Here is a 25,390-nt window from a genome sequence, read left to right on the forward strand (position 1 = left end):
GGGTAGTATAGACATTTTAGATATATCTGTTCTTCCAGATATATTCCTCGAATGTTTTTCCATTTCTTTGTGTCTTCTTCAGTCTCTTTCATAGTGTTCTGTAACTTTCAACATATAGATCTTTACCTCTTTAGTTGCTCCTTATCTTATGTTTTTTGGGGCAATTGTAAATGGGGTCAGCTCCTTGCTTTCTCTTTCTGCGGCCTATTATTGGTATATTGAAGTGCAGCAGATTTCTGTATATTGATTTTGTACCTTGCAACTTTGTTGAATTCCTGTATCAGTTACAGCAATTTTTCAGCAGTGTCTTTCAGGCTTTCTACATAGAATATCATGTCATCTGTGAGGAGTGAGTGACTTCTTCCTTGCAGATTTGGGTGCCTTTTATTTCTTTTTGTTATCTGATTGCTGAGGCCAGGACTTGCAGTACTGTATTGAACAGCAGTGGTGAGAATGTACATCCCTGTCTTGTTCCTGCCCACAGAGGAAAAACTCTCAGATTTTCCCCATTGAGGATGATACTCACTGTGGGTGTTATATATATGGCCTGTATGATGTTGAGGTATGTTCTTTCTATCCCTATTTCTTGCAGGTTTTGTATAAAGAAAAGATGCTGTATTTTGTCAAATGCTTTTTCTGCATCTATTGAGAGGATCATATGGTTCTTATCCTTTCTTTCATTAATGTGGTGTATCATGTTGATTGATTCGTGGATATTGAACCAACACTGCAGCCCAGGAACAAATCCCACTTGATCATGGTGAATAATCCTAATGTACTGTTAGATTCGATTTGCTAGTATCTTGATGAGAATTTCTACATCCATTTTCATCAGGGATATTGGTCTGTAATGCTCCTTTATAGGGGTCTTTGGTTTTGGGATCAAGGTAATGCTGGCCTCATAGAGTGAATTAGTTTTCCTTTCATTCCTATTTTTTGGAATAGCTTCAGAAGACTAGGAATTACTACTTCTTTAAATGTCTGGTAGAATTCCCCTGGCAAGCCATCTAGCCCTGGACTCTTGTTTGTTTGGAGATTTTTGATTACTGACTCAATTTCTTTGCTGGTTATAAGGTCTGTTCAAATTTTCTATTTCTTCCTGTTTCAGTTTTGGTGGTTTATATGTTTCTAAGTATTTATCCATTTCTTCCAGATTGCCCAATTTGTTGCCATATAATTGCTCATAATATTCTTTTATAATTGTTTGTATTTCTGTGGTGTTCTTTATCTCTCTTCTTTCATTCATGATTGTGTTTATTTGGGTACTTTCTCTTTTCTTTTTGATAGGACTGGGTAGGGGTTTATCAGTTTTGTTAATTCTTTCAAAAAACAAGCTTCTGGTTTTGCTCATCTGTTCTACTCCTTTTTTGATTTCTGTATTATATATTTCTTCTCTCATCTTTATTACTTCCCCTCTTCTACTGGATTTAGGCTTTGTTTGCTGTTCTTTTTCTAGCTTCTTTAGGTGTAAGGTTAGGCTGTATATTTGAGAATTTTCTTGCTTCTTGAGGAAGGCCTGTATTGCTATACACTTCCCTCTTAGGATCAACTTTGCTGGGTCCCAAAGGTTCTGGAGTGTTCTGTTTTCATTTTCATTTGCCTCCATGTATTTTTAAAATTTCTTCTTGAATTTCCTCATTATCTGTTAATTCTTTAGTAGGGTGTTCTTTAACCTCTATGTATTTGTGGCCTTCCAATTTTTTTTTCTTGTGGTTGACTTCAAGTTTTACAGAGTTGGGGTCTAAAAATGTGCATGGTATGATCTTAATCTTTTTGTACTGACTGAGGCCTGATTTGTGACCCAGTATGTGATCCATTCTGGAGAATGTTCCAGTTGCACCCAAAAAGAATGTGTATTCTGCTGCTTCAGGACGAAATGCTCTGGATATATCTGTTATGTCCATATGATCAAGTGTGTCATTCAAAGAGATTGTTTCCTTGTTGATCTTCTGCTTAGACCGTCTGTGCATTGCTGTGAGTAGGATGTTAAAGTCCTTTGCTATTATGGTATTGTTATTAATGAGTTTCTTTAAGTTTGTTATTGACTGATTTATTTATCTGCCTGCTCCCAAGCTGGGGTAAATATTTACAACTGTTACATCTTTTTGGATAGACCCTTTTCTTATGATATAGTGCCCTTCTTCATCTCTTATTATAGTCTATAGTCTTATGGTTTAAAACCTAGTTATAGTCATATATATATATATATATATATATATATATATATATATATATATATAAATTTTTTTTTTCTTACAGTCTTTGGTTTAAAACCTAGTTTATCCTATATAAGTATGGCTAGTTCAGCTTGACTTTGATGTTCATTAACATGATAGATGGCTCTCCACCCCTCCTTTTCAACCTGTAGTCTTTGGGTCAAAAATTAGTCTTTTGTAAGCAAAGAATTGATGGGTCATGTTTTCTCATCCATTCCAATACCCTGTGTCTTTTGATTGGAGCATCCATTCCATTTACATTCCAAGTAACCATTGATAGATAAGATTGTAGTGCCTTTGTATTACCTATAATGACTCTGTTCCTGTAGATTGTCTCTGTTCCTTTCTAGTCTTTGTTGATTTTGGTGTCTTTCCAACTTGAAGGGTCCACTTAAGTATTTTTTGCCACGCTTAGTATTTAATGTTCATGATCTCCTTTAGTTTTTGCCTGTCTTGGAAACCCTTTATTTTTCCTTCTATTCTGAATGACAGCATTGATAGATATATAGTATTCTTGGCTACATATTCTTCCATTTAGCTTGTTGAATATATCATTGCTACTGTCTTCTGGCCTGCTAAGTTTCTCTGGACAGGTCTGCTGCTAACCTTCTAGGATAAGGACTTTTTGTGCCTAGCTTTTAGAATGACCTCTGCTTCTTTATATTTTGACAGTTTCACTGTGATATGTCTTGGTGTTGACTTGTTTTGGTTGATTTTGAGGGGAGTTCTTTGTGCCTCTTGGACTTGAATGCCTATTTCCTTCCCTCAACTAGGGAAATTCTCAATTATGATTTGCTCAAATAAAGCTTCTGCTCCTTTTTCCCACTCTTCTTCTTCTAGGGCTCCTATGATGTGATTATTATTGCACTTTATGGAAGATCTAACAATTGTAAATATTTATGCCCCCAACTTGGGAGCAACCAGATATATAAATCGGTGAAAAACAAACTGAAATAAACTCATTAATAACAATTCCATAATAGTAGGGGACTTCAACATCCCACTCACAGCAATGGACAGAAAATATATATATATATTCAGACACACACACATATATATATACACATATACAGATACATATATATATGTATAGACATATACATATATATATGTATCTGTATACATATATATGTATATATATATACATATAGACATATGTATAGACATATACATATATATATGTATCTGTATATGTGTATATATATGTATATATACATATGTATATGTACATATATGTGTATATGTATAATGTGTATGTATATGTGTGTGTATATGGGATGTATATATGTATCTGTATATGTGTATATATATGTGTGTGTGAATATATATATATATATATATAGTCACAAATCAGGCCTCTGTCAGTACAAAAATATTAAGATCATACCATGCACATTTTTAGACCACAACTCTGTAAAACTTGAAGTTAACCACAAGAAAAAATTTTGAAAGACTACAAATACATAGAGGTTAAAGAAATTTTGAAAGACTACAAATACATAGAGGTTAAAGAACATCCTATTGAAGAATGAATGGGTAATGAGGAAATTAAAGAAGTTAAAATACATATGGCAATATACCCTCTTCCACATGTACTCCAGGAAGGGAACCGTTCGCTCCCAGTGTGACCCAGGGTATCCCCACACCACAGCATCTTGCCTATGTGCTGCTCTCTCTCCCACTCTCTCCTTCTCTCCCTGACTTCTCTCTGTGAAAAGGCTTTCCCTCTACGGCACTGAGGCTTTTCTCAGTTCAAATCTCTGAACCTTGTTTCTGCCACATTCTCTCCTTGCAGTTGTGCAGATTGTTTTCTTAATGCTCAGATCGATTTCCTTGTTCAAAATGATTTGATGTTGACCTAGCTGTGTTTGAAGGATGAGGCAAGTACAGGATCACCCTACTACTCTGCCATCTTCTCTAATATGGGGTTTTTACAGAGTTTTCCAGTAGAGAAATTGTTGTTTCAAAGTATATGATTTTACAGAGGGTTTTCCAGTAGAGAAATTATTTTTTCAAAGTATATGATTTTACAGAGGGATTTCCAGTAAAGAAATGATTGTTTCAAAGTATATGGTTATTTTTAAGAAGCTAGATAAAAAAATCATTTATTTTTAATAAGCCAACTTCTTTCCAAAGAAGTTTTTATCATTTTACATTTTCACCCACAAAGTAAAAAAGGACTCATTTCATCCTAAAATATAATTTTATCAAAACCAGTATTTAATTTTAATGTACAGTTCTTTAATTCACACAATCCTTAATTAAATTAATTAGTAGTTTTTGCAGACAACAGGGAAAATGTTGCCTTGTGTTCGGGTTGGTTGTTCATTTGCTTGTACATGTAATGGTAATCTCTGCTCAGCTTTTAAATCTTGTTTCCCTTTCTCATGTATTTTTGGAAAATTTCCTTAATTGATAATGCTTCTATATTTTGTATTACTGGATTATATCCTCCATTATAATAGATTGCTTTATATTGATAAACAAGTTTAGTCGTTAACAATTTTGTAAGACAAGATTGCTTTGCTAATAAGAATATGAATTTTCATTTTCATTCTTTGAGTATATGATAATTTTACTTTACTGTTAATTAACTGGGGACTAATTAATCAATATTCTGATTTTTAATTCTTTATTTACTTCTTCCCTTTAATTGCCTGTTTTAAGGCACTTAATTTATGACTAATAACTTCACCAAGAAGGTTGCAGGAAATAAAAAACATAAACTTAAGCTGCAAATCAAAGTAATAAGTAAGTATATGGTAGCTTTATTAAGGTGTTTTTTTTTTTTTTTGAGTGGAGGATTTTGAATATTTTACCTGTTAATACTTCTTCACCCTGTTTTTGGGAAGTATGTGCATTTCTTTCAGGTATCATTAAGATAAAAATAAAACCCACTATATTAAAATATTCAAGCAGGCAAATAAAATTTTATTCATGTTTGTGCATCTGTATGATAAAAATTTGGAAAGGAGCACTTGCCAGTTTTGCTTCTGGGATTTCTTGTGGCTAAATCCCTGTTGCATCCTCTCCTTTGTGCTGTTGGCATCCTTTTGTGCCCTAGAGTTCTGGACTTTTCTTTGACTTTACTTTCTTTATGTCTCCGGCTAATTACCAGCTGGAGCAGAATGTTTCTGATATAATTTTAAAGATGATTTAATATGGTTTTTCATTGTCTTCTACAAATAAATGCTTTGGAAAGAAAGCCTAGACAAGGAATAGCTGTTAGCCTCCACATTTCAAATAAGGATCATTCATTCCTTACATGTTTTGTTATGAAGAATTCAAAAGTCTTAAGGCCAGCTAGGAAGCTGAGGTTAAGATTTTCTAATGGTTTAATGTCTCAGTGGAAACGATTATTTTCTTTTTAATCATGTGAGTTGTGACAAAAGAGGAACAGCTCACTGGCGGATGTCTGTTGGGAACTGTCTAAATGCTCTATTGTTGTCTTAAATCCCTAGGTCTTATATCCAGTTGAACATTTTGAATTTCTGTTTACCCCTCTTGATAACTATTAATGAACAAACTTAAACTTCTGCTATGCTATATTATAAGATGAATACTAAGCTGCATTAAATACCTGAAACAAATAAATGGTGAACACCTTTTAGGTTGATGAATACATTTTTTTTTAAAGATTTTATTTATTTATTTGATAGAGATCACAAGTAGTTAGGGAGGCAGGCAGAGAGAGAGGGGAGGAAGCAGGCTCCCTGCTGAGCAGAAAACCCATTGTGGGGCTCGATCCCAGGACCCTGAGATCATTACCTGAGCTGAAGGCAGAGGCTTAACCTAACACTGAGCCACCCAAATGCCTCTATGAATACATTTTTAATTTTTTTATTTATTGTATTTTATTTTTGAAATATTTTATTTATTTCACAGACAGAGATCACAAGTAGACAGAGAGGCAGGCAGAGAGAGAGGGGAGGAAGCAGGCTCCCCGCTGAGCAGAGAGCCTCATGCGGGGCTCAATCCCAGGACCCTGGGATCATGACCTGAGCCAAAGGCAGAGGCTTAACCCACTGAGCCACCCAGGCGCCCCATTTTTTTTTAAACTACTTAATTTCATTATCTTCTTGAGGGTCATGAATAGCTTTTTACAAGCTTTCTTCTTGAAGACTTAATTTCATTATATTTTATTGATAATCCATTGCTTGTAAAGTCTTATTAACATATGCTTTAGACTTTGCCATTCATGGCATCTTCATAAAATGCATATTTGTGTTTACAATCATGACTACGAAGACCAATGTAGAACAGACTGTTTTGAGAAGTGGCATCTGCCGCCTCGTAAATATTCTGTGTAGCATTTCATTCTTCTTTCAATCTCTACATGCTCAATAATTTTGTTACTACATTGTCCTAACATTAATAATTATATATAATAACTACATTAAAAAGAGCTTTGCATTTTGGAATCATTCCTAGTGTTTCAGTTTTCTTTGAGTGATAGTACTTCTAGGGATATGCTCAAGAGAAAAGAATACATTGTGTCCATACAAATATTTGTGCATGAATGTTCATAGCTGCCTTATTCATAATAACCAAAAAGTGGAAATAATCCAAATATATACCTACTGATAAATGAATAAATAAAATGTGGTATGTCATACAATGGAATATTATTTGGCAAGTAAAAGACAGGAAGTACTGGTATACACTACAGCATGTATACATCTTATAAATATTATGCCAAGTGAGAAGACAGTCACAAAGGAGCATATGTTGTATGATTCCAATTAAATGAAAGTTCATAATGGACACTTTGGTAAGAGGCAGAAATTAGAATAGCAGTTACCTAGGGCTAGGGGTCCTGTGAAAATTGGGAGGTTATAGGGAAAGGGAGCTCTTTTCTTTTGAGGTAATGGAAGTGTTCTAAAAGTGTTTGTGTAGAGCTTTGTGACTATACTACAAGCCAATGCATTGTAAACTTTAATGGGTGAATTATATGGTTTGTAAATCTTCAGTAATTTTTTAAAAAAAGAAGTTAAAGCGGTGTGTCAAGGTGGTGATGGTGGTTTGGTCTAGAGTGGCAGCGAAGGGATTGGTGAGAAGTGGGTCAAATCTGAAAGCAGAGGCAACAAAATTTGCTGCAAGATCAAATAGGGGGTGTAAAAAAATGTTGCACAGGAAACAACAGTTGTTGACAAGGATGCAGAAAAAGGGGAACCCTCATTCACTATTGGTGGGAGTGCAGACTGGTGTAGCCACTCTGGAAAATGGTATGGAGGTTGCTCAAAAAGTTAAAAAAACAAAAACAAAAGCAAAACAAACAAACAAACAAAAAAACAAAGTGAAACAAAATGACCCAGCAGTTGCCCTACTAGGTATTTATCCAAAGGATACCTAAATTCTAATTTGAAGGAATACATGCACCCGAGTGTTTATGGCAGCATTACCAACAAATTATAGAAAGCCAAATTATGGAAAGAGCCCAGATGTCCATCAACTGATGAATGGATAAAGAAGATATGGTCTCTGTCTATCTATCTATCCATCTATCTATCTATAATGGAATATTGATCAGCCATAAAAAGACCAAAATCTTCCATTTGCAGTGACATGGATGGTGCCAAAGAGTATTATGCTAAATGAAATAAGTCAGAGAAAGACCAATACCACATGATTTCACTCATGTGGATTTAAGAAACAGAACAAATGAGCAAAGGGAAAAAAAATAAGAGAGACGAATCAAGAAACAGACTCTTTAACTATGGAGAAAAAACTTATGGTTACTGGAGGGAAAGTGAGTCAAAGATGGGTTAAACAGGTGATGAGTATTAAGGAGGGCACTTGTGATGAGCACTGAGAGCTGTCTGTAAAGGATTAATCATTGATTTGTATGGATGAAAGAAACAAAAAAGTACAATGTTTTTGGTACCATACCAAAAAAAAAAAAAAAAAAGTATAACGTTTTTTGACACAGCCTGTGCTATGTCAAATCCTGCTTAGGAGTTACGTAAAATGTTGCTTAAGGATTGACCACTGAATTGGTCAATCTGTATTGACCGATTGGCTGTGATTGTGTCAAATAAGGTTTCCATATGGTGGCAGGGGCCAAATCCTTTTGGGTTTAAGAAAAAAATATGAGGTTAGGGATATGGGATATGTAGGCAGTGGGTATACATAATTCTTTCTAGAAGTTTTGTATTAAAGGTGAGCAGGGTGCTGGAGGAGTAGCTGAAGAGGGATGTGGGGACAAATCAATTTATTTTAAGGTGATTATTCATACAGCATCTTTGTATGAATAGCATTGACTTAGTAGAGAAGAAACAATAATGCAGAAGAGACAAGTGCACTCCGTCAGTGACATCCTATGTGAAAGCAGAGGGTGTTGCACTCCTAAAGGGACAGTCATCCATTGTCACACCTGGACCTGCAGATTTAGGCTTGGCAGTCATAGAACAAGCAGGCTGATACATTCAGCATGGCAGTAGGCAAAATACTTTTTTGATTGTTTATGTCTTCTCTGCTAAATGTAGAAATGTAGTGATTGGCTAAGAGGAAGAAGTGTGGAGATGGCAGTCTGAGGAAGGCAGACAATGTGCAGAAGTTTCCTGATGGATGAAGATTGATTTGAGTAGGAACTGTTCCAAGATGGCAGCAAAGCACTGAGTAGTGGGATGTGAGTTTATAGCATGAAAAGGAGAACAGGCAGCATATGGGGGGGGGGACTCTTTCTAGGTCATGTTCATCTGTTTGCAAGTAGGAGTGGAATAGGAGAAAGTCTGATTAACCTGCTTATTAGTTTCGTATAGCTGCCACAAGAAAGTATCGCAGACTGTGTTGTTTACACACAGAAATTTATCTTCTCACAGATTTTAGAATATAATAATCAGTGTGTCAATGGACTTAATTTCTTTTTTTTAAAATTTATTTATTTGACAGACAGAGATCACAAGCAGGCAGAGAGACAGGCAGAGAGACAGAGTAAGGGAAACAGGTTCCCCGCTGAGCAGAGAGCCCGATGTGGGGCTTGATCCCAGTACTCTGGGATCATGACCTGTACCGAAGGCAGAAGCTTTAACCCACTGAGCCACCTAGGTGCCCTAGTGGACTTAATTTCATTCTGAGGTTTTTCTCTATAGCATGTAGATGGCTGCCTTCTCTGTTTTCACATGATCTTTCCGCTGTGTCCTAATGACCTTTTTTATAAGGATGCCCATCATTTAGATTAGGACCAATGTGTATGATCTAATTTTGCCTTAATTAACTCTTTAAAGGCTCTATCTTCAAATATAGTCACATTCTAAAATACTGGGGGTTAGGACTTCATATATGAATTTTTGGGGATGGCTGTGGCAAAATTCATAATAAACTATAACAACGAGTGCTAGAGTTTTAAAAACTTAAATATATTTGAGTGAGAAATGGAATATATAAGATGTTTGAAATCTTGTTCTCATATAACTTACTACTTAAGATGAGCAGATAATAAACAAATTATAAAAAACGATTAATCTTTTAATATGTTTGGGGGTATTAGGTACAAAGAAGAAAGATAAATGAATTAAAGAAATACAGCATGACTGAGTTGTGTGTGTTATTTTATATAGGTTGATGGAAAGCTCTCCAAGATTTGACATTTGAGCAGGAAGTAAGAAAGAACTGAAGGAAATAAGAGCAGGGAGCCATGACCATGTCAGTGCACAGAGAAAACAGCACATGCACAGGCCCTGAGGCAAGGTATATGTAAGAAACAGTCTGGAGACCCAAGTTTCTGCTGCTGAGAACACAATTAGGAAAAGAGTCAGAAAGATACTAGTCAGGGAATCAAATGATAGGTACACAAACAGTTTTCTTTTGCCTTAAGAAAATGGGGTATAATTTATACAGAATGAAATGCATAGCTCTTAAGTCTATGATTCAGAGTTTTGACAATTGTCAATCCTGTGTGACTCTTCCTGATCATAAACCCTACTAAATATATTTGTGATTATTAAATATAAAACACTATAACTTGTAATACAGTTATTAATATTAAATATATTCATGATGATGATGATCTTGTCTTCCGACCCCCTGAATACATACATACTGAATTTATGCTACTTCTGAAGAGGTGGGCTAAGAGAATTCTCACCCTTTTTTCTCATTCTTTTGATCATGTTCATGATGTTGATAATATTATTGTTTCTACTACTACTACTAACTAATGTATATTGAGTCCCTCCTGAGTGCCAGGCACTGTTACAAGAGTTTTGCGTATATCAGTTATTCAGCACTCACCATAGCCTGTTCACATTTTCTGATTAGGAAACTTAATCGAGGCACACATTTAAGCACATTTAAGCAACTTGAATTAAGCCATACAACTAGTGAGTACTGAAATGCAGATTCAACCCCTGGCATTCTAACTCTGCACTATATAATTTAAATCTTATGCTAGGTTGCCTCCCAATAATCAAATTTTATGTTATGAATATTCCACTTTCCTTAGTTTAAAAGCAAGCGAGGGCTGTTCTTTCCTTTCTGTTCCACTGTTTCCACACAGGCATTCGTTTAATATTATGTTGCTTCTTTCTCTCTTAGTATATATTCCCATGTGATTTTTGTAGTGGATCCTTTGGTTTAGGCTGGGGCAGATTTCCTTAGCTCATCTTTATTTTTGATTTTCATTCATACATAGATCAGTCTTCTTGTCAAGCATACCTGTGACTAATGCAGGGTACTTTTTTTCAGTGCTTACACATTAGATTTATCAGTCTGTAAACTAAATTCTGCAAATTTGTCCAGTCATCAGCTCCCAGAAGCTCCTGCACAGTTATTTAAAACATCTGAAGCATGTTGGTGCCTGGAACTTCTGGGAGTACTATCAGCAGTCTTCTGCTAGCTCCCAGGATCCTTTGACAGCCTCACAAAGTAGATTGGATAGATTTGTACCTATTATGCAATTTTCTACAAAATAAAATGAGTACAGATAAACATGTCTAGTGGCAACTAACTAGACTCTTTATGCAAGTAATAACTTCAATTCAAAAACAAAAAAAACTCTTTATCCTTATTTAAAACATATGTACCAAACTCCTAAGCTTTGTCTAGATTTTTTAATTTAAAATTTATTTTTGATAAAAAAAAGAAAATGGTGCATATCGTCAAATCATGTAATATGTCATAGAATATCTGACTGATAGAAGAAAAAGAGAAGCAGTCAGACTAACAAGATAGTACTTGATGGTTTTCTTTTATAAGTATTCCTACCTAGATCAATACTATTACAGAGAGAAATAATGTGCTCCAGAGATACTGAAATGGTTAGGAAAGGGGCTGTGTTTTCAGATAGAAGAGCCTGTAGTTTATGCAAGTTAGTCGTGTTCCACATTGGCTTGGCAAGCCAGTGATATTGCAGAACTTGGATTCAGTCTGAGAAACCGAGAAGTGTTTGCAAATTAATAGAGGCTTACTGGAATAAAAACACAATACAGATGCTGATTCTCTTAAATAAACCTCGGCTGCCAACTGTGTTTATGGTGGTTACTGTTAACTGTGTATGTTGTACCTTCCTTCTGCTCAATCAGTTTTGTTCTCATGAAGAGTATTGGGACACAATATATGAGGTTACTATTATACAAGTGTCAGCAGATAAAACTTACAAATGATAAGATTTAGTATTTTTTCAAGGTAGAGATGGAATTCAAAAGTTGAAATATATGAGGGAAGACTTTCACAAACAAAAAATTTAAACAGCAGAGTCATTTTATCATTAAAATAGTGAGGAGACTTCTCTCCGTGCTAATGGCTTGATATATAGCTCTGTCAGCCTATGAAATTAGATAATTTGAGTAATGCTTGAAGTGGCAATAAGATATGATTTCGACTTTCTATTATAACTAAAGTTTATATTAAATTCTGAATAACCTTAAATGTTAGGCTATTAGGAAATGTCTTATCTTAGACATTTTAATATTTAAGTGATTTCACATTTTTTATTATAATAGTGTTTTTTATATTTTCTTTTAAAAATGTTCTCATGTGTTATATCACATAAGCCTTACAATATTTTATGAGGTGAATACAACAGGGAATATGTTATAGTAAAGGCAACGAAGCACAGAGAGGCAAATGCCTACCCAAAGACATCTTTTCATTTTATGACAGAGCCAGGGATGGTGTTGTTTATGCCTTTTATTATAGATCTTTATATAACAAATAGGATCTTTTATTATAGGATCTTTTAAGATATTCCTGTCTTAAATCTGGGGATGGCCATTTGGTAACCATTAGTGTTATGTATACTTTCCTGTGAGACTTTTTTCCACAATAAACTGAAGGGGACTGCTTCATCATAGGACTGAAGAAAGATAAAATAGCTTGAATTGTTTCATATCTCATATTCAGTAAAGCATGCAGAAAGTAACAGGAAAGATACATAGGGGAATTATTCCCTTGTTACCAGGTTTAGAGGCTGAGTTCCAATGTTTAGTTATAATATTTACAAAAAGTGAAGTTAAAATGAAATAAAATAGATAATTAATGTGCCATTTTTTTAAGAAAAATAATAAGCAAATAGGTAAACCCCATAAGTCATATATTCCTTCAGTTTGCAGATTTTGCACCTTTCTTTCTTTAATAACTATATGCTGAATAAATGTAAATTTAATGTAGATCGTGAAAATAGACTCTTACAATTTTTTCAGCTGTCACTTTATGTAAATTTTGAAATCATTGTGAGTCTGGGTAGTTTGTAACAGGCAGCAGCATTGGTGTTGCTTTATCATGCAAAGTCAGCTGCCATTAATTTAAAGAGCTTCTGCTTCTGCAAATTGCCTTTGATGTTTTTATTTTGAGACAAATATTTATGAAATATTTCAAGTATCTTTGTATTTAATAGCTCTTCTTCCCAAATATCTTTCAAGGCTATGTTACTAATCCACATCAAAGATTTTATATTTAAGTTATTATTATATTATATTTTATTTTTTTAGAGAGAGAGTGAGTAGTGCGGGCAGAGGGAGAGGGAGAGAGGGAATCCCAAGCAGGCCAACATGGACTCTATCTCATGACCCATGACCCTGAGATTATGCCAAGCTGAAATTAAGAGTGGGACACCTAAGACTGAGCCACAGGAGCCCCACAGTTGATGTTATTTTAAGTGTAACAGATGATCCGAGAATATTTTTGGTTTGTTATACTTACTGTACATGACTTAACTGTAACTTTATGTAAATCAATTGACCAGGCAGTTCCTCTCTTTATAGTATAAATGAAAGAAATATGTTTATGATATTAATTCTACACTTTGAATATCTCTCAATACTTGTGCACTTACCTGTTATGCCTTCTAGAATTCTTGCTTTGGTTATTTTAAGTCACTTTAAACTAGTATTTTGTTTCCCCTCTGATACTTTTTTTGAGCATACACGATCCTTTCTAAAATATACATTTGTTGTGGATACTTTCTGCACAGTCCAGATGGGGTTTTTAAGGCTATGTGGCTGATGACTAATTTCATGTAATGGTCCTTTTTGAGAATTCAAGAATTTTTGTTTTGTATGTTAATATTAATAATTATCTGTTTTGCAAGATACTTTACAAGCATTATTGTGGTTAGTTCTCATAACAATCTTTAGGTTTGGCCTTGCTACTCTCATTTTATAGGTGAGGAAACAGAGGCTTAAAAGGATCCCACAGTGGGGCCCGTGGAGGGTGTGGTCGGTTAAGTGTCAGACTTACGGTTTTGGCTCTGGTTGTGATCTCGGGGTGGTGAGGTCGAGCCCCACATCTGGCTCTGTGCTCAGCAGGGAGTCTGCTTGAGATCTCCCTTTCCCTCTGCCCCTCCTGCTTGTGCTCTTCCTCTCAAATAAGTAAATAAATCTTAAAAAAAATTTTTTTAAAGGATCCCATAGATAAGAGGTCACTAAACATAGGCCTGTCTGTGTATAAAGGTAGTTTTTAACTACTATTATATATTATATTCCAGGATGATTTCTATTTCAGCAGTATTGGCTCCTCAAAAGTGCTGAATCAGGATAAATTCGGGCCTGCTCTGTGTGACAGCGTGGTGCTCTGCTGAATATCATCATAGGGCTTTTGAAGAAAAGAATACAACCTGAAGAAATCAGATAGTTGTCGCGTGCCTGGCAGAGTAGTGACAGATCCAGGATTAGCTGTTAGAATTTTAGCCACCTGGCTTGCTTACAGTTTTCATGTATTTAGGCTTTTCATTCTGAATTTGAAGGCTGAGTGAGGATATGTATGTATGGAGACATTAAATAAATCATCTATTTCATGTTATATTTCCTTTATATGGACAACAAACTATGCAATAATGAAATTTTCTTTTCCCCCCTCCTCCTTTTTTTTTAATACAGTGGGATGCATCCTGCTTTTATCTTGGAGTTCACCCCTGTGGCTTGGAGTTATCACTGTAGCATCTGTCTTCGATCTGTGTGTTAACTAGAAATCAAAAGAAGACATGAGGAGGTTTGTTTACTGCAAGGTGGTTCTGGCCACTTCCCTGATGTGGGTGTTTGTTGACGTCTTCTTACTTCTGTACTTCAGTGAATGTAACAAGTGTGACGACAAGAAGGAGCGATCCCTGCTACCAGCACTCAGGGGTAAGTGCTTCTGAAGCAAATGTTGCTTTTATAAAGATGAGAGTTGTGGTGACTCTTGACGAAACTGTGAAATAGGGATTTTGTAAGCTGTTGAGTTAGAAGAGCATTTTGGCAGAACTATTAGTGTACATTTACCCGTGGGAAAGCTACTTTCTTTGCTCGGCCTCAGGGGTCTTGTTGGAAGAAATGAGACGAGTTAGCTAACCTCTAAGGTACCCTCCAATTCTAATAATTCCAGTGTTCTGTGACTGTGTGGAAAGAACAGGGTAGTGAACATTCAAATTGGACAGAATTTAAAATTTAGGCTTCCAGAATTTAAAATTTAGGCTCTATGTACTTAGAGGCTAAGTATATAACATAAAAGGGAAAAACTACTAAAGTGAGATGGTGGGGATTGTAACAAAATGTAAGGACACATGACACCCTTACAGACTTCTAAAAACGATAAATGAACAAACAACTTTTTAAACAAAACACATATTGATGGCCAGATTTGATCTGCGGGTACCAGGTCGTTGCCCCATAATTCCAAGTACATGATAAAGTCATGTTAACGTAGTATTTCCTTCTTTAGGAAGGAATCAGTTTCCTTTTGATTTTTCCCTTCTTTAGGGACCAGTTTCAGTGATTACATAAGAAACAATGATTTTTATAAAAGCTGATTTATTAAGTCAAGCCGTAGGGATTCATTTTCTGCAGTTACTCCAAATAATTTTCTCTATGCTTTTTGTTGACTTTTAGATTCATTAAAAAGTTTCCATAATATTCCTCGTATAGGAGTGCTTCTAATGTATATAGGACGCTTGAAATTAGTTTTATTACCATTGCCTTAAACATTGGTTTTCTTAAAATCTAGTTTACAGTAATTCTCTGCTTAGCAAATTTTCTTTATAAATATGATAAAAAGTAGGCTTTCAATCCCATTTCGAATGTTTGTACCTTTTAGAAAAGTAAATCTAAATTACTGACTTGAGTTTTGCATTTGCTTAATGGATGTAGTTAGCTTTTAATCTGACAGATATTTTTGAGGTTATTAATCAAAATATGTGAATAAACAGAATTTTATTGTTACTATTTGGTTATATGAGGGTTAGGAAACACAGAAGATCATTTCCAAAAGTTAGTTTTTAGTAAGAGTATTTTGAACTTTTTTTTTCACTTTAGATTGCAGTAATGCTTTTGCTCAGTTGGAGACATTCTATCTTCTTATTTTCCAAAATGAGTTTCTCTCACTGTAATTTTTTTGACTGGCACAAAAAATGGAGAGAAAGTGCTTTCAAAGTGACAGTGCCTAGACCCATTTAGGTAGTTTATATACATATTTTATGCCTTTATACTAGAATTATTCAAAGATTAATAAGTCTATCAGTTTTTGATAAATGAACATGGGGATTGATATGCTGACCTTTGGTTAAAATTCCAGAAAAAAATTCGCCTTCTCTGCTTCTTTGTTGAATGAGTTGAGCTACTGGTTGGCCGAAAGTGGATCTCATCAGTTTGGAATGATCGCTTTGTCATTTGTTGAATAGGGACATCTAGATTGGTCGCAAAAAAATGTCATAATCTGATTCAGCAAAACTATGACAGCTTATTCTGCGAGTACCAAAAAATGTACAGCTTTGCTGATTTAAGCCCTTAATGCTCAGTCTTAAATCTCAAAAGGTGAAATTTAAAGATACAAGGCAAAATTAGTAATTTTTCCTTACACTTAAGTTGTAAAATTAAACTACATTCTCTGTATTTTTAAGGCTTGTTTAATGTTGTACATTAATATTTGTCTTGAATAAATGGAAATAGACTTTAGGGTTTTAAGTTTATTTTCTATTGTTACTTCTTATTTTATTTTATTTTTTTTTGAATTATTATTTTTTTATTTTTTATAAACATATATTTTTATCCCCAGGGGTACAGGTCTGTGAATCACCAGGTTTACACACTTCACAGCACTCACCAAAGCACATACCCTCCCCAATGTCCATAATCCCACCCCCTTCTCCCAAACCCTCCCCCCAGCAACCCTCAGTTTGTTCTTCTTATTTTAGAATCTTACTTTATTTAGTAATCGTGCCACATATTTAAAATGATATTTTATTTACAGGCAGACAATGCTGTACAAACTGTACTTGACTAAAAATTTAATGTTCTGCACATGCTACATGACTTAAAAGAAGTTGATGTTTCTGGACTTATGTGTCCCCATTATTAAAAAAAAAGGGGGGGTTTGGACTAGGTGGTTTCTCAGATCCCTTTTTATACTAAATTTTAAGCAATGTTAAGTACCCACTACTGGCATACACTATGAATTAATTTTGAGACACGTTTATTCATTTATTTATGAATTTGTCAATTATTTAAGTGCCTATTGAATCAACACTTTGTACATCTTAAACCTACATAGTGGTCTATGTCTGTTATATTTCAAAAAATAAAAGAAAGGAAAGGAAAAGAAAAGAATATAGCCCAGTGAAGAGGAAAGGAAAGGAAGGCACTAGAATTTTTATGAAATAACAGAGATTACAGGATACTTCTGAATGAGAAAAATACAGAGCTCTTCTTAGAGTAATTAAGACTAGTATTGGTATAAGGTGTCACAATGGGCTAAATTGCCCCAATAGAATAGCATAGAGACTACAGAAGTAGACTTACACCAAGTGTTTGGACATTGAAAATATGACAAGAGCACCACAGATCAGTGGGGGAGAGAAGGCTCTTTAATTAATGGATTTGAAAATAAGATGGCAGTCTATGTGGAAAACATGAAATTGGATGCCCAACTCATGTCATGAACCAAGATAAATTTTAGGATTTTTTAATGTCAACAATAAAACTAAAACTTTTAGTGAAAATAATTTAGGCATTTATAAGACCTTGAATTAAGGAAAAATTCTAAAACACTACACAAAAAACATTGACCATAAAAGAAAATATAAATAAATTTGGCTATTTAACTATACGAAAATTGAGAAAGTTGTTTCATTAAAATATACCTTAAAAGAGAAGTTACGAACTGTAGATGTTAAAAGATCATTGGGGCGCCTGGGTGGCTCAGTGGGTTAAGCCTCTGCCTTTGGCTCAGGTCATGATCTCAGGGTCCTGGGCTCGAGCCCTGCATTGGCTCGAGCAGGGAGTCTGCTTCTCCCTCCCTCTCTGCCTACTTGTGATCTCTCTCTCTCTCTTTGTGAAATAAATAAAATCTTTAAAAAAAAAGATCATGCAACTGAGATATATATAAAACACACACACACACACACTCACACACACACACACACACACACACTATTATTAATAAGGAAAGTGCAAATAACCCAATAGGAAAAAATGGGTGACAGGAATGAATAGACATGTCTTAGAAAAGGAAACATACAGGAACAAACACTTATGAAAAAATATTTAACCTCAATTGTGATCAGGGAAACATAGACCAAGGCTGTAATGACGTACTTATATTCATTCAATTGTCAAAAATTAAATTGGCTGATAATAGCAATTATAAGGACTTATTTATTTATTTATTATTTATTTATTTGAAAGAGAGAAAGCGTATGTGGGTGAGTGGGGAGGGTAGGGGAGGGGCAGAGGGAAAAGGAGAGAAAGTCCAGAGCAGGGGACCAATGACCCAGAGGTCACAACTTGATATGAAACCAAGAGTCAGTCACTTAACTGACTGAGCCACCCAGGTACCCCCATCTCCACATTTTTATAATAACTTCAGATAACAGTTCGTTATTTCTGAAATCTGAACATTCATATATAACCCATCACTCATAGTCATATGCTCAGGATTCTTCCCCACATAGACACTGTTCATAAAAATAAAAGCTGAGGGTCACCTGGGTGGCTCAGTGGGTTAAAGCCTCTGCCTTCCACTCAGGTCGTGATCCCAGAGTCCTGGGATCCAGCCCCACATCGGGCTTTCTGCTCAGCAGGGAGCCTGCTTCCCTCTCTCTCTTTGCCTGCCTCTCTGCCCACTTGTGAACTCTGTCTGTAAAATAAATAAATAAAATCTTTAAAAAGAAAAAAGCTGAAAATAACCCATAGATCTCTCAGTGGGAATGCTAATGAATGAACTGTGATAAATCATTGTAAGAGAATAGTATATATTAGTTAAAAGGAATCTATGAATGAATTTTGGTAGTACAATAGTAAGTTATAGCCCTCAAAGATGATAAATAAGATGCAACACTAACTAAAATTTAAAAATATACATTTTAAGAATATGTAGAGATGCAACAAGACTCTATAAAGCAAGCAAGATTAATTATGATAATGGAATTTAGAATGTTTATTTTCATGTGTTGGGTGAGGCAGGTGCATGAGATGGGGAATGGACATTTTGACTGAATCTGGGGCATTAGTAGTGTCCCTAGATTTGTTTTTAATGTGTTTTTGATGTGTCTATTACATTATATTACATGGATAACTAAATGAATAAAAGCTACTGATTGGATTTGAAAATTGAGAAGCCATTGAACATATGTAAAAGACAGAGCATACATGATCACATTAGTGTTACGGGAGGATCACTATGGATTCAGCGTGGAGAATGGATTGGAGAAGAAGCAGTCTCTTTAAGGACGCTGGGTAGGATGCTGTGGTAGTGTCTCATGAATTCTTTGTAGGCAGGGATGCCTACTTGGGACAGAGGAATGGTGGTGAGGTGTGATGGAAGTGGGTAAAATGAAGAGGCATTTGAGATATGGGTGCTGGATATGTGACTGGCTCTGACAGGTGAGAGATATGGGAGTGTCAAGAAAGAGCCTTGAGTTTCTTGAGGGCATTCTTTGGTTCTGATTCCTGAGAGGGGGAAAAATGTAGGAGTAGATGAGTTGAGGGTGGACATTGAGTTTATTTTAGACATCTACTAGGCAACTGAATGGAATTGTTCAGTAGGAATTTGGCTACATTATTAATCTCCAAATATCAAACTTAAAAACCATTACTTCGATGGAAAATTTTTTTCTACAATGGATTGCATTTTTTTCTTCTTTATCGAAGAATGAACCATGTGGAATGTAATTGAATCTTTGTTACTGAGTCAGTATTATCATTTTCACACATCAATGATTCAATGATGCTGTTTAAAAAATGATTATTTCAGCGACTTTATGGGAGCACTTAGACCTGTTCCAATATGAAATACAGACGTGTAAATCCTTTTTCTTTTCCTCTTTTCTAAAGGACTGCTTTTTGGTTACATAAGTACTTGTTAGGGGAGCATGTTAACTTTTTCATGCCAGTCTGGGGCCACCTAGAATTAAAGTGCACTGAAGGATATTTCTGACTCCTAACTGGTATGGAATACTAATGAGTGGTACTCCCAAGCTGGAAGAATTAGATATTTGAGAGAAGAGGTTTTTAAAAAGACAAGTGCTGCTGTAGTCCACCTAGAAACACTTTGGACAAATTTGAGGTTGTGTGGTAGGCTTGCATGAGCACTCTACCATAGTGGGTCCAACTCTTGGCTGAGCCACTAAGGACTTACGTCTGAGGGCAAGTTACTTAATCTTCCTGGGCCTCAGTTGCCATCTGTAAAATGAAATGAATGAGTTATGACTTTAAAAATCCTGGTCTTCAAATGAATGATTACATGTTTCTAGCTCATTTTTTTCAATGAAACTATGACAAGTAAACTCTTTTACTATCTAACTTTTGGTCAGTTTGTAAATAATGTGTGGTCCGAGATGAGAAGTAGTGATATCGAAGTGATATGATAGAAGGATTTTGCTTAGAAACCCCAGAGGTGGGGCATCTGCGTGGTTTGGTTGTTTGAGTGTTGGACTTATTTCACCATAGGTCATGATCTCAGGGTGATAAGATCAAGTCCAGTGTCAGATTCCATACTCAGTGGGGAGTCTGCTTGAGATTCTCTCCCTTTCTCCCTCTGCCCCGCCCCATCTAAAATAAATAAATCTTTAAAAGGAAAAAAGAAACCCCAGAGGGGTTCCTGTCATCACAGAGAACAGAAAAGGCTATCTATAAATTTATGATACTCAAGATGGGAAGGAACCCACCTTTCTTTACCTGATCTGAGTCTTGAGCATATGGCACATACTTAGGGAATGAAATGAAATTTACTTTAAAAAAGGGGAGATATCTAAGAAAGAATTGTTGCTTGTATGTAAACAAACATAAGTACATAGCCAGTAATGATCACAGTAATTATAGGCTGTCAGCTATTCTAAATTATTTCCAAATGTTAACTCATAAATTTTTTACCAAAAAATCTGTGAACTGAGGCAGAGTAAGTGTATGGGAAAAACACATCTGTGTTTTCCGTTACTCACACATACAATGCCACTAATACCGGATGTGTGGGCTTTTTCTCCACACCAAGCAATTGTGTGCACCAGCTGAGTGTCCTACAGTTCCGATGCTCTCTACTTGGTATTAACATCAGATCTCACAAGATAAGGGCTCAGTGCCATAGGACTGCCCCCACTTCAGATACCAATTGCCAGTCCCAGATAATTACCTGTACTTCTCATCCACAAGCTGTAAATTGGTGTCTCTATGACCCCCTCTTTAAGTCTGATGATTTTCTAGAATGTCTCACAGAAATCAGAGAAATGGCTATTTACATTTATCAGTTTATTATAAAAAATGTGATAAAGGACATGAATGAAGAGCAAGAAGAAGAGATACATTGAGTGAAGTTCAGAAGGGTCCCAAAGGAAGGAGCTTCTGTCCCCATTGGAACTGGGTGTGCCACCTCCTGTCAGGTTTACCAACTGAGAACTTCTCTGAAACCCATACTTTGGGCTTTTTTACAGAGGCCACCTCACATAGAAATGATTCATCATTAATTTAATCTCCAGCCCATCTCCCCTTCCTAGAGGGGAGAGGAAGGAGGCCAAAAGTTCCAAGCTTGTAATCATGTATCTGTCTTTCTGGCGACCCGTCCCCAGCCAGGAGTCATTTAGGAGCCCACCAAGAGTTACCTCATTAGAACAAAATTTATATATATATATATATATATATATATATATATATATATATATATAATATATATATTTAAATTTAATATATAAATTTAATATATAAATTTAAATTATATATATGTGTATATATATACGTATATATATATGTATATATAAAAACATATATATATATATGTGTATATATATATACAATTTAAATTTGAGTTAGTCAACATAAGGCATAGTATTGGTTTCAGGAGCAGAATTTAGTGATCATCATGTACATATAACATGCAGTGCTTATCCCAAGACATGCTCTCTTTAATACCCATCACCCATTTAGCCAATCCCCCGACCCCCTCCCCACCAGCAATCCTCCATTACAAAAGACACTTCTATGACACAGGAAATTGCAAGGGATTTAGGAGCTCTGTGTCAGAGGCACAGATTATTAGAACCAAAAGGTGCTCCTAGTGGTCTTATCAGTTAGGAAATTACAAGGGTCAGAGATGTTCTCTGCTAGGAGCTGGAGGCAGAGAACATCACACACACACACACACACACACACACACACGTATATATAAAATTTATTTTTTTCTGTACTGAGATTAAGGGGGAGTGCCATAATTTTCACAATCAGTAGAATAGGATTTGGTTATTCAGGTGTTGGTTTTTAACACCTGTATTAAATAAAGGCCTCTCTTATCAATAAATGACAGTTTGTACTAGAGTTCCAGTACCATGCTTTCATTTGAATACCAGGATGGAATACATATTCTGAAAACTTGAAATGACTGTTTTGTCTTCACTCAAAGGTACTATGGACCATGCCAGATCTCCTTGGCTTAAGGATGTATAAATTCCAGACAGGAAGATATTTCCTAGGGATCCTCTGATTTCAGATCATTTATAGAGCAGTATCACCTTCTCTGGCATTTTAAGGTTTTACAGAGTTACGGTTAACCACTTGTGTCCCTTAAGACCTTCTCACTGTGGTTCTCAATGGGGGAAATCAAGAAAATGAATGGAATTGCTGACCAATAACCCCAATTTGATATTTCCATGTTTCCCTTCATCCTTTCTAGGAGAACAGCTTTTTTTTCTTTTCCTTCATAAATTTAAGGACACAAGTAGCCTTGTTCTCTTAGAATCTTGACAGTGGATTCTTGCATTAGCCCTTTCTTTTATTTCCTTCTAGATAATCTCCTTATAACGTTAACACTGAGCCATACAATCATTTATTAAAAAAGTGAATGTTCATTAATTTTGTTTGATTAGTCTTTGGTGCTTCAGAGAATTCCTGTGTGCAGGTGTGAGGAAAAACTGAAAAACAGTGAAGTAAAGTGTTAAAACTAACACCCAGTTTTCCTTATTTAAGAAAACAAAAAGACAAAGAACTATGGTTTCATCTTTTGGAGGTAGAGTAGATGAGTTTGATTGATTAAAATGTGTTGTCAGTATTGGAATTGCCCTTAATAAATTATGATGACTGCTGGAACTTTCAGGCAATAATATTTATAGTCATATGAAAAGTAGGGCATATAGACACAGTTTGAATAGAGAACATGTATTTCCCAGATAATTTTCTATCAAATTTATAAATAGTGTTCAAAAATATATGGGCCTTATAAAATTATGACCTTTGTTATATGCTTTGGCCTTCCATACTTTATCCACAAGTCACTCTGATTCCCCTGCCAGTCCACATAGACATATTAATGTTAGGAATGAAAATGAATTTGATTTAATATAATCAATTATTAAGTTTGCTGTGTCAGGGGTTTTATATATATTGTTTTGATTAAATCTCAACAGAGCATTGAGGATACATACCATTATTATCCTCATTTTCGTGTGTGAAACTGAGACCTAAAATGGTTAATTAAATTACCCAGGTTCGCAAAACTGGTAAGAGGAAAGAAAGGACTCACAACCTGATTTGTCAGACTTCTGGGCCCACACTTTGAATCATATTCTGTGCCCTTGAATTAGGTGCACCTTAGATTCCTTTTAGGCGAAAACAATCACAACATTTATATGCTAATTTATGAAATATTTACACAAATAGGAATATTTCTGAAGTACATAGAAGGAGGTAGTCACTGACCTTCGGTAAAAAATATCTTATTTAATATACTTAAGAGGAAAGTATTCTGGCAGGTTTGCCTTGCCTTATTTCAGACTTTAGCAATTTGGCATTTATTGACCCTCTACAGTATACTGATTTATATTGCAGTGTTTTTCAGCAGTTCTCTTTGGGGCTAAGCCTCTGAAGTCTTAGCAAGAATAGTTAAAAGTTGTGAGCAGCAGTGAAACATTATTTTTTTTCAAGGTTTAATAGGACCAATAGGTACAATTCTTTCATCAATTTATTCAATAAAAGTACTGGACTTGGTATTCTGAAATATACAGAATTTCAGCAACTAGAACATTTGCCTTCAAGAATCACAACCTAAGGTGCCTGGGGAGCTCAGTTGGTTAAGCAACTGCCTTCGGCTCAGGTCATGATCCCAGAGTTCTGGGATTGAGACCTGCATTCGGCTCCCTGCTCAGCAGGAAGTCTGCTTCTCCCTCTGACCTTCCCCTTCTCATGCTCACTCTCTCTCATTCTCTTTCTCTCAAATAAATAAATAAAATCTTAAAAAAAAAAAGAATCACAGGCTAGCGGAAATATGACATGTACATACAAGATGTATACATACAGAACTGCATTATGCAATAGGAAGTAGTGGCTTTTGTGAGAGGGATATCAAGTGAACTAAGAGGAGAGGCCTTGAAGAACATAAATTATGTGGACGTGTGAAATGCAGGAGGAAATAAAATGCCAGAAGAAAGCTATTGCCTTTTTTAAAGTGAGGATATAAGAGAACAGTGAATTGGTTGATTGAAGCAGAATCAGACATAAAGGGGATTTCTAGATTTTAGGTTGAAAGTTGGGATAGAGATAGATTTTAAAGGACTTTGAGTGCTGGAGAAAAAAAAGAAAAGAAATCTAACTTTGTTCTCTAGGAAATGAGGAGCCACTGAAGGTTTCTGGAAAAGGAAAGGTGCACTGATCATCAGCGTCATGAGGTTTTGAAGGAGAGTATAATGTTGTTAGTTACATAACAGCACAATAGCATGAACATATTTTTATCTTTACATAAAGTCTCAGACATTAACGTTTTATTCATTAAAACTACTTGAATTTCAAGTTAAGTAAATGGAATATTAAGTCATTTAATTTGTTCACTTTGCAAATTAATTGGAACAAGAACATTTCCCATTTCCAAATTAAGATGTTTTAGAAACTTTCCTACTCAAAATCTTCACTAATTTAGTATTAAATAAGCTGAGACAATTCTTTCAACAAACATTGGAATGCGTGATTTGCATCAGAGCTTGGGATAGGAAGTTAAGAAAGTCATTCTTCTTTCAGTTTAGAAAGGGAGAAGTAGAAGTTTACTATTTAGAAAGGGAGAAGAAGTTTACTATTTTAGTAAACTTGTGGTAATATCTCATTTGATTTGATTTGCATGTCCTGGTAACTGGTGGTATTCAGTAACTTCTCATGTTTTTTTGTTTGGTTGGTTGGTTGTTTTTTTGTTTTTTTTTGTTTGTTTGTTTTTTTCTAGTCTTTTAGGAAATGTCTCAAATTCTTTTGCCTATTTTGTAATTGAGTTGTTTCTGGCTTGCTTTTTAAAAAATGCTTTTTAAA

The 25,390-nt window shown here is 35.2% G+C and overlaps 1 protein-coding gene across 3 annotated transcripts in view; it reads left to right on the plus strand.

The window, feature by feature from the left end:
* GALNT13 (polypeptide N-acetylgalactosaminyltransferase 13) overlaps positions 1 to 25,390 on the plus strand; it is a 533,010-nt gene that overhangs the window by 68,397 nt on the left and 439,223 nt on the right. For all 3 annotated transcript variants that reach the window (XM_059393983.1, XM_059393985.1, XM_059393984.1), the window contains one exon: positions 14,531 to 14,776. In XM_059393983.1, coding sequence (XP_059249966.1) covers positions 14,635 to 14,776 — 142 coding nt within the window. In that variant the 5' untranslated portion in view covers positions 14,531 to 14,634. The remainder of the gene's footprint in view (positions 1 to 14,530; positions 14,777 to 25,390) is intronic.

The sequence above is a fragment of the Mustela nigripes genome, chromosome 3, assembly GCF_022355385.1.
Source record: "Mustela nigripes isolate SB6536 chromosome 3, MUSNIG.SB6536, whole genome shotgun sequence".
NCBI lineage: Eukaryota > Metazoa > Chordata > Mammalia > Carnivora > Mustelidae > Mustela > Mustela nigripes.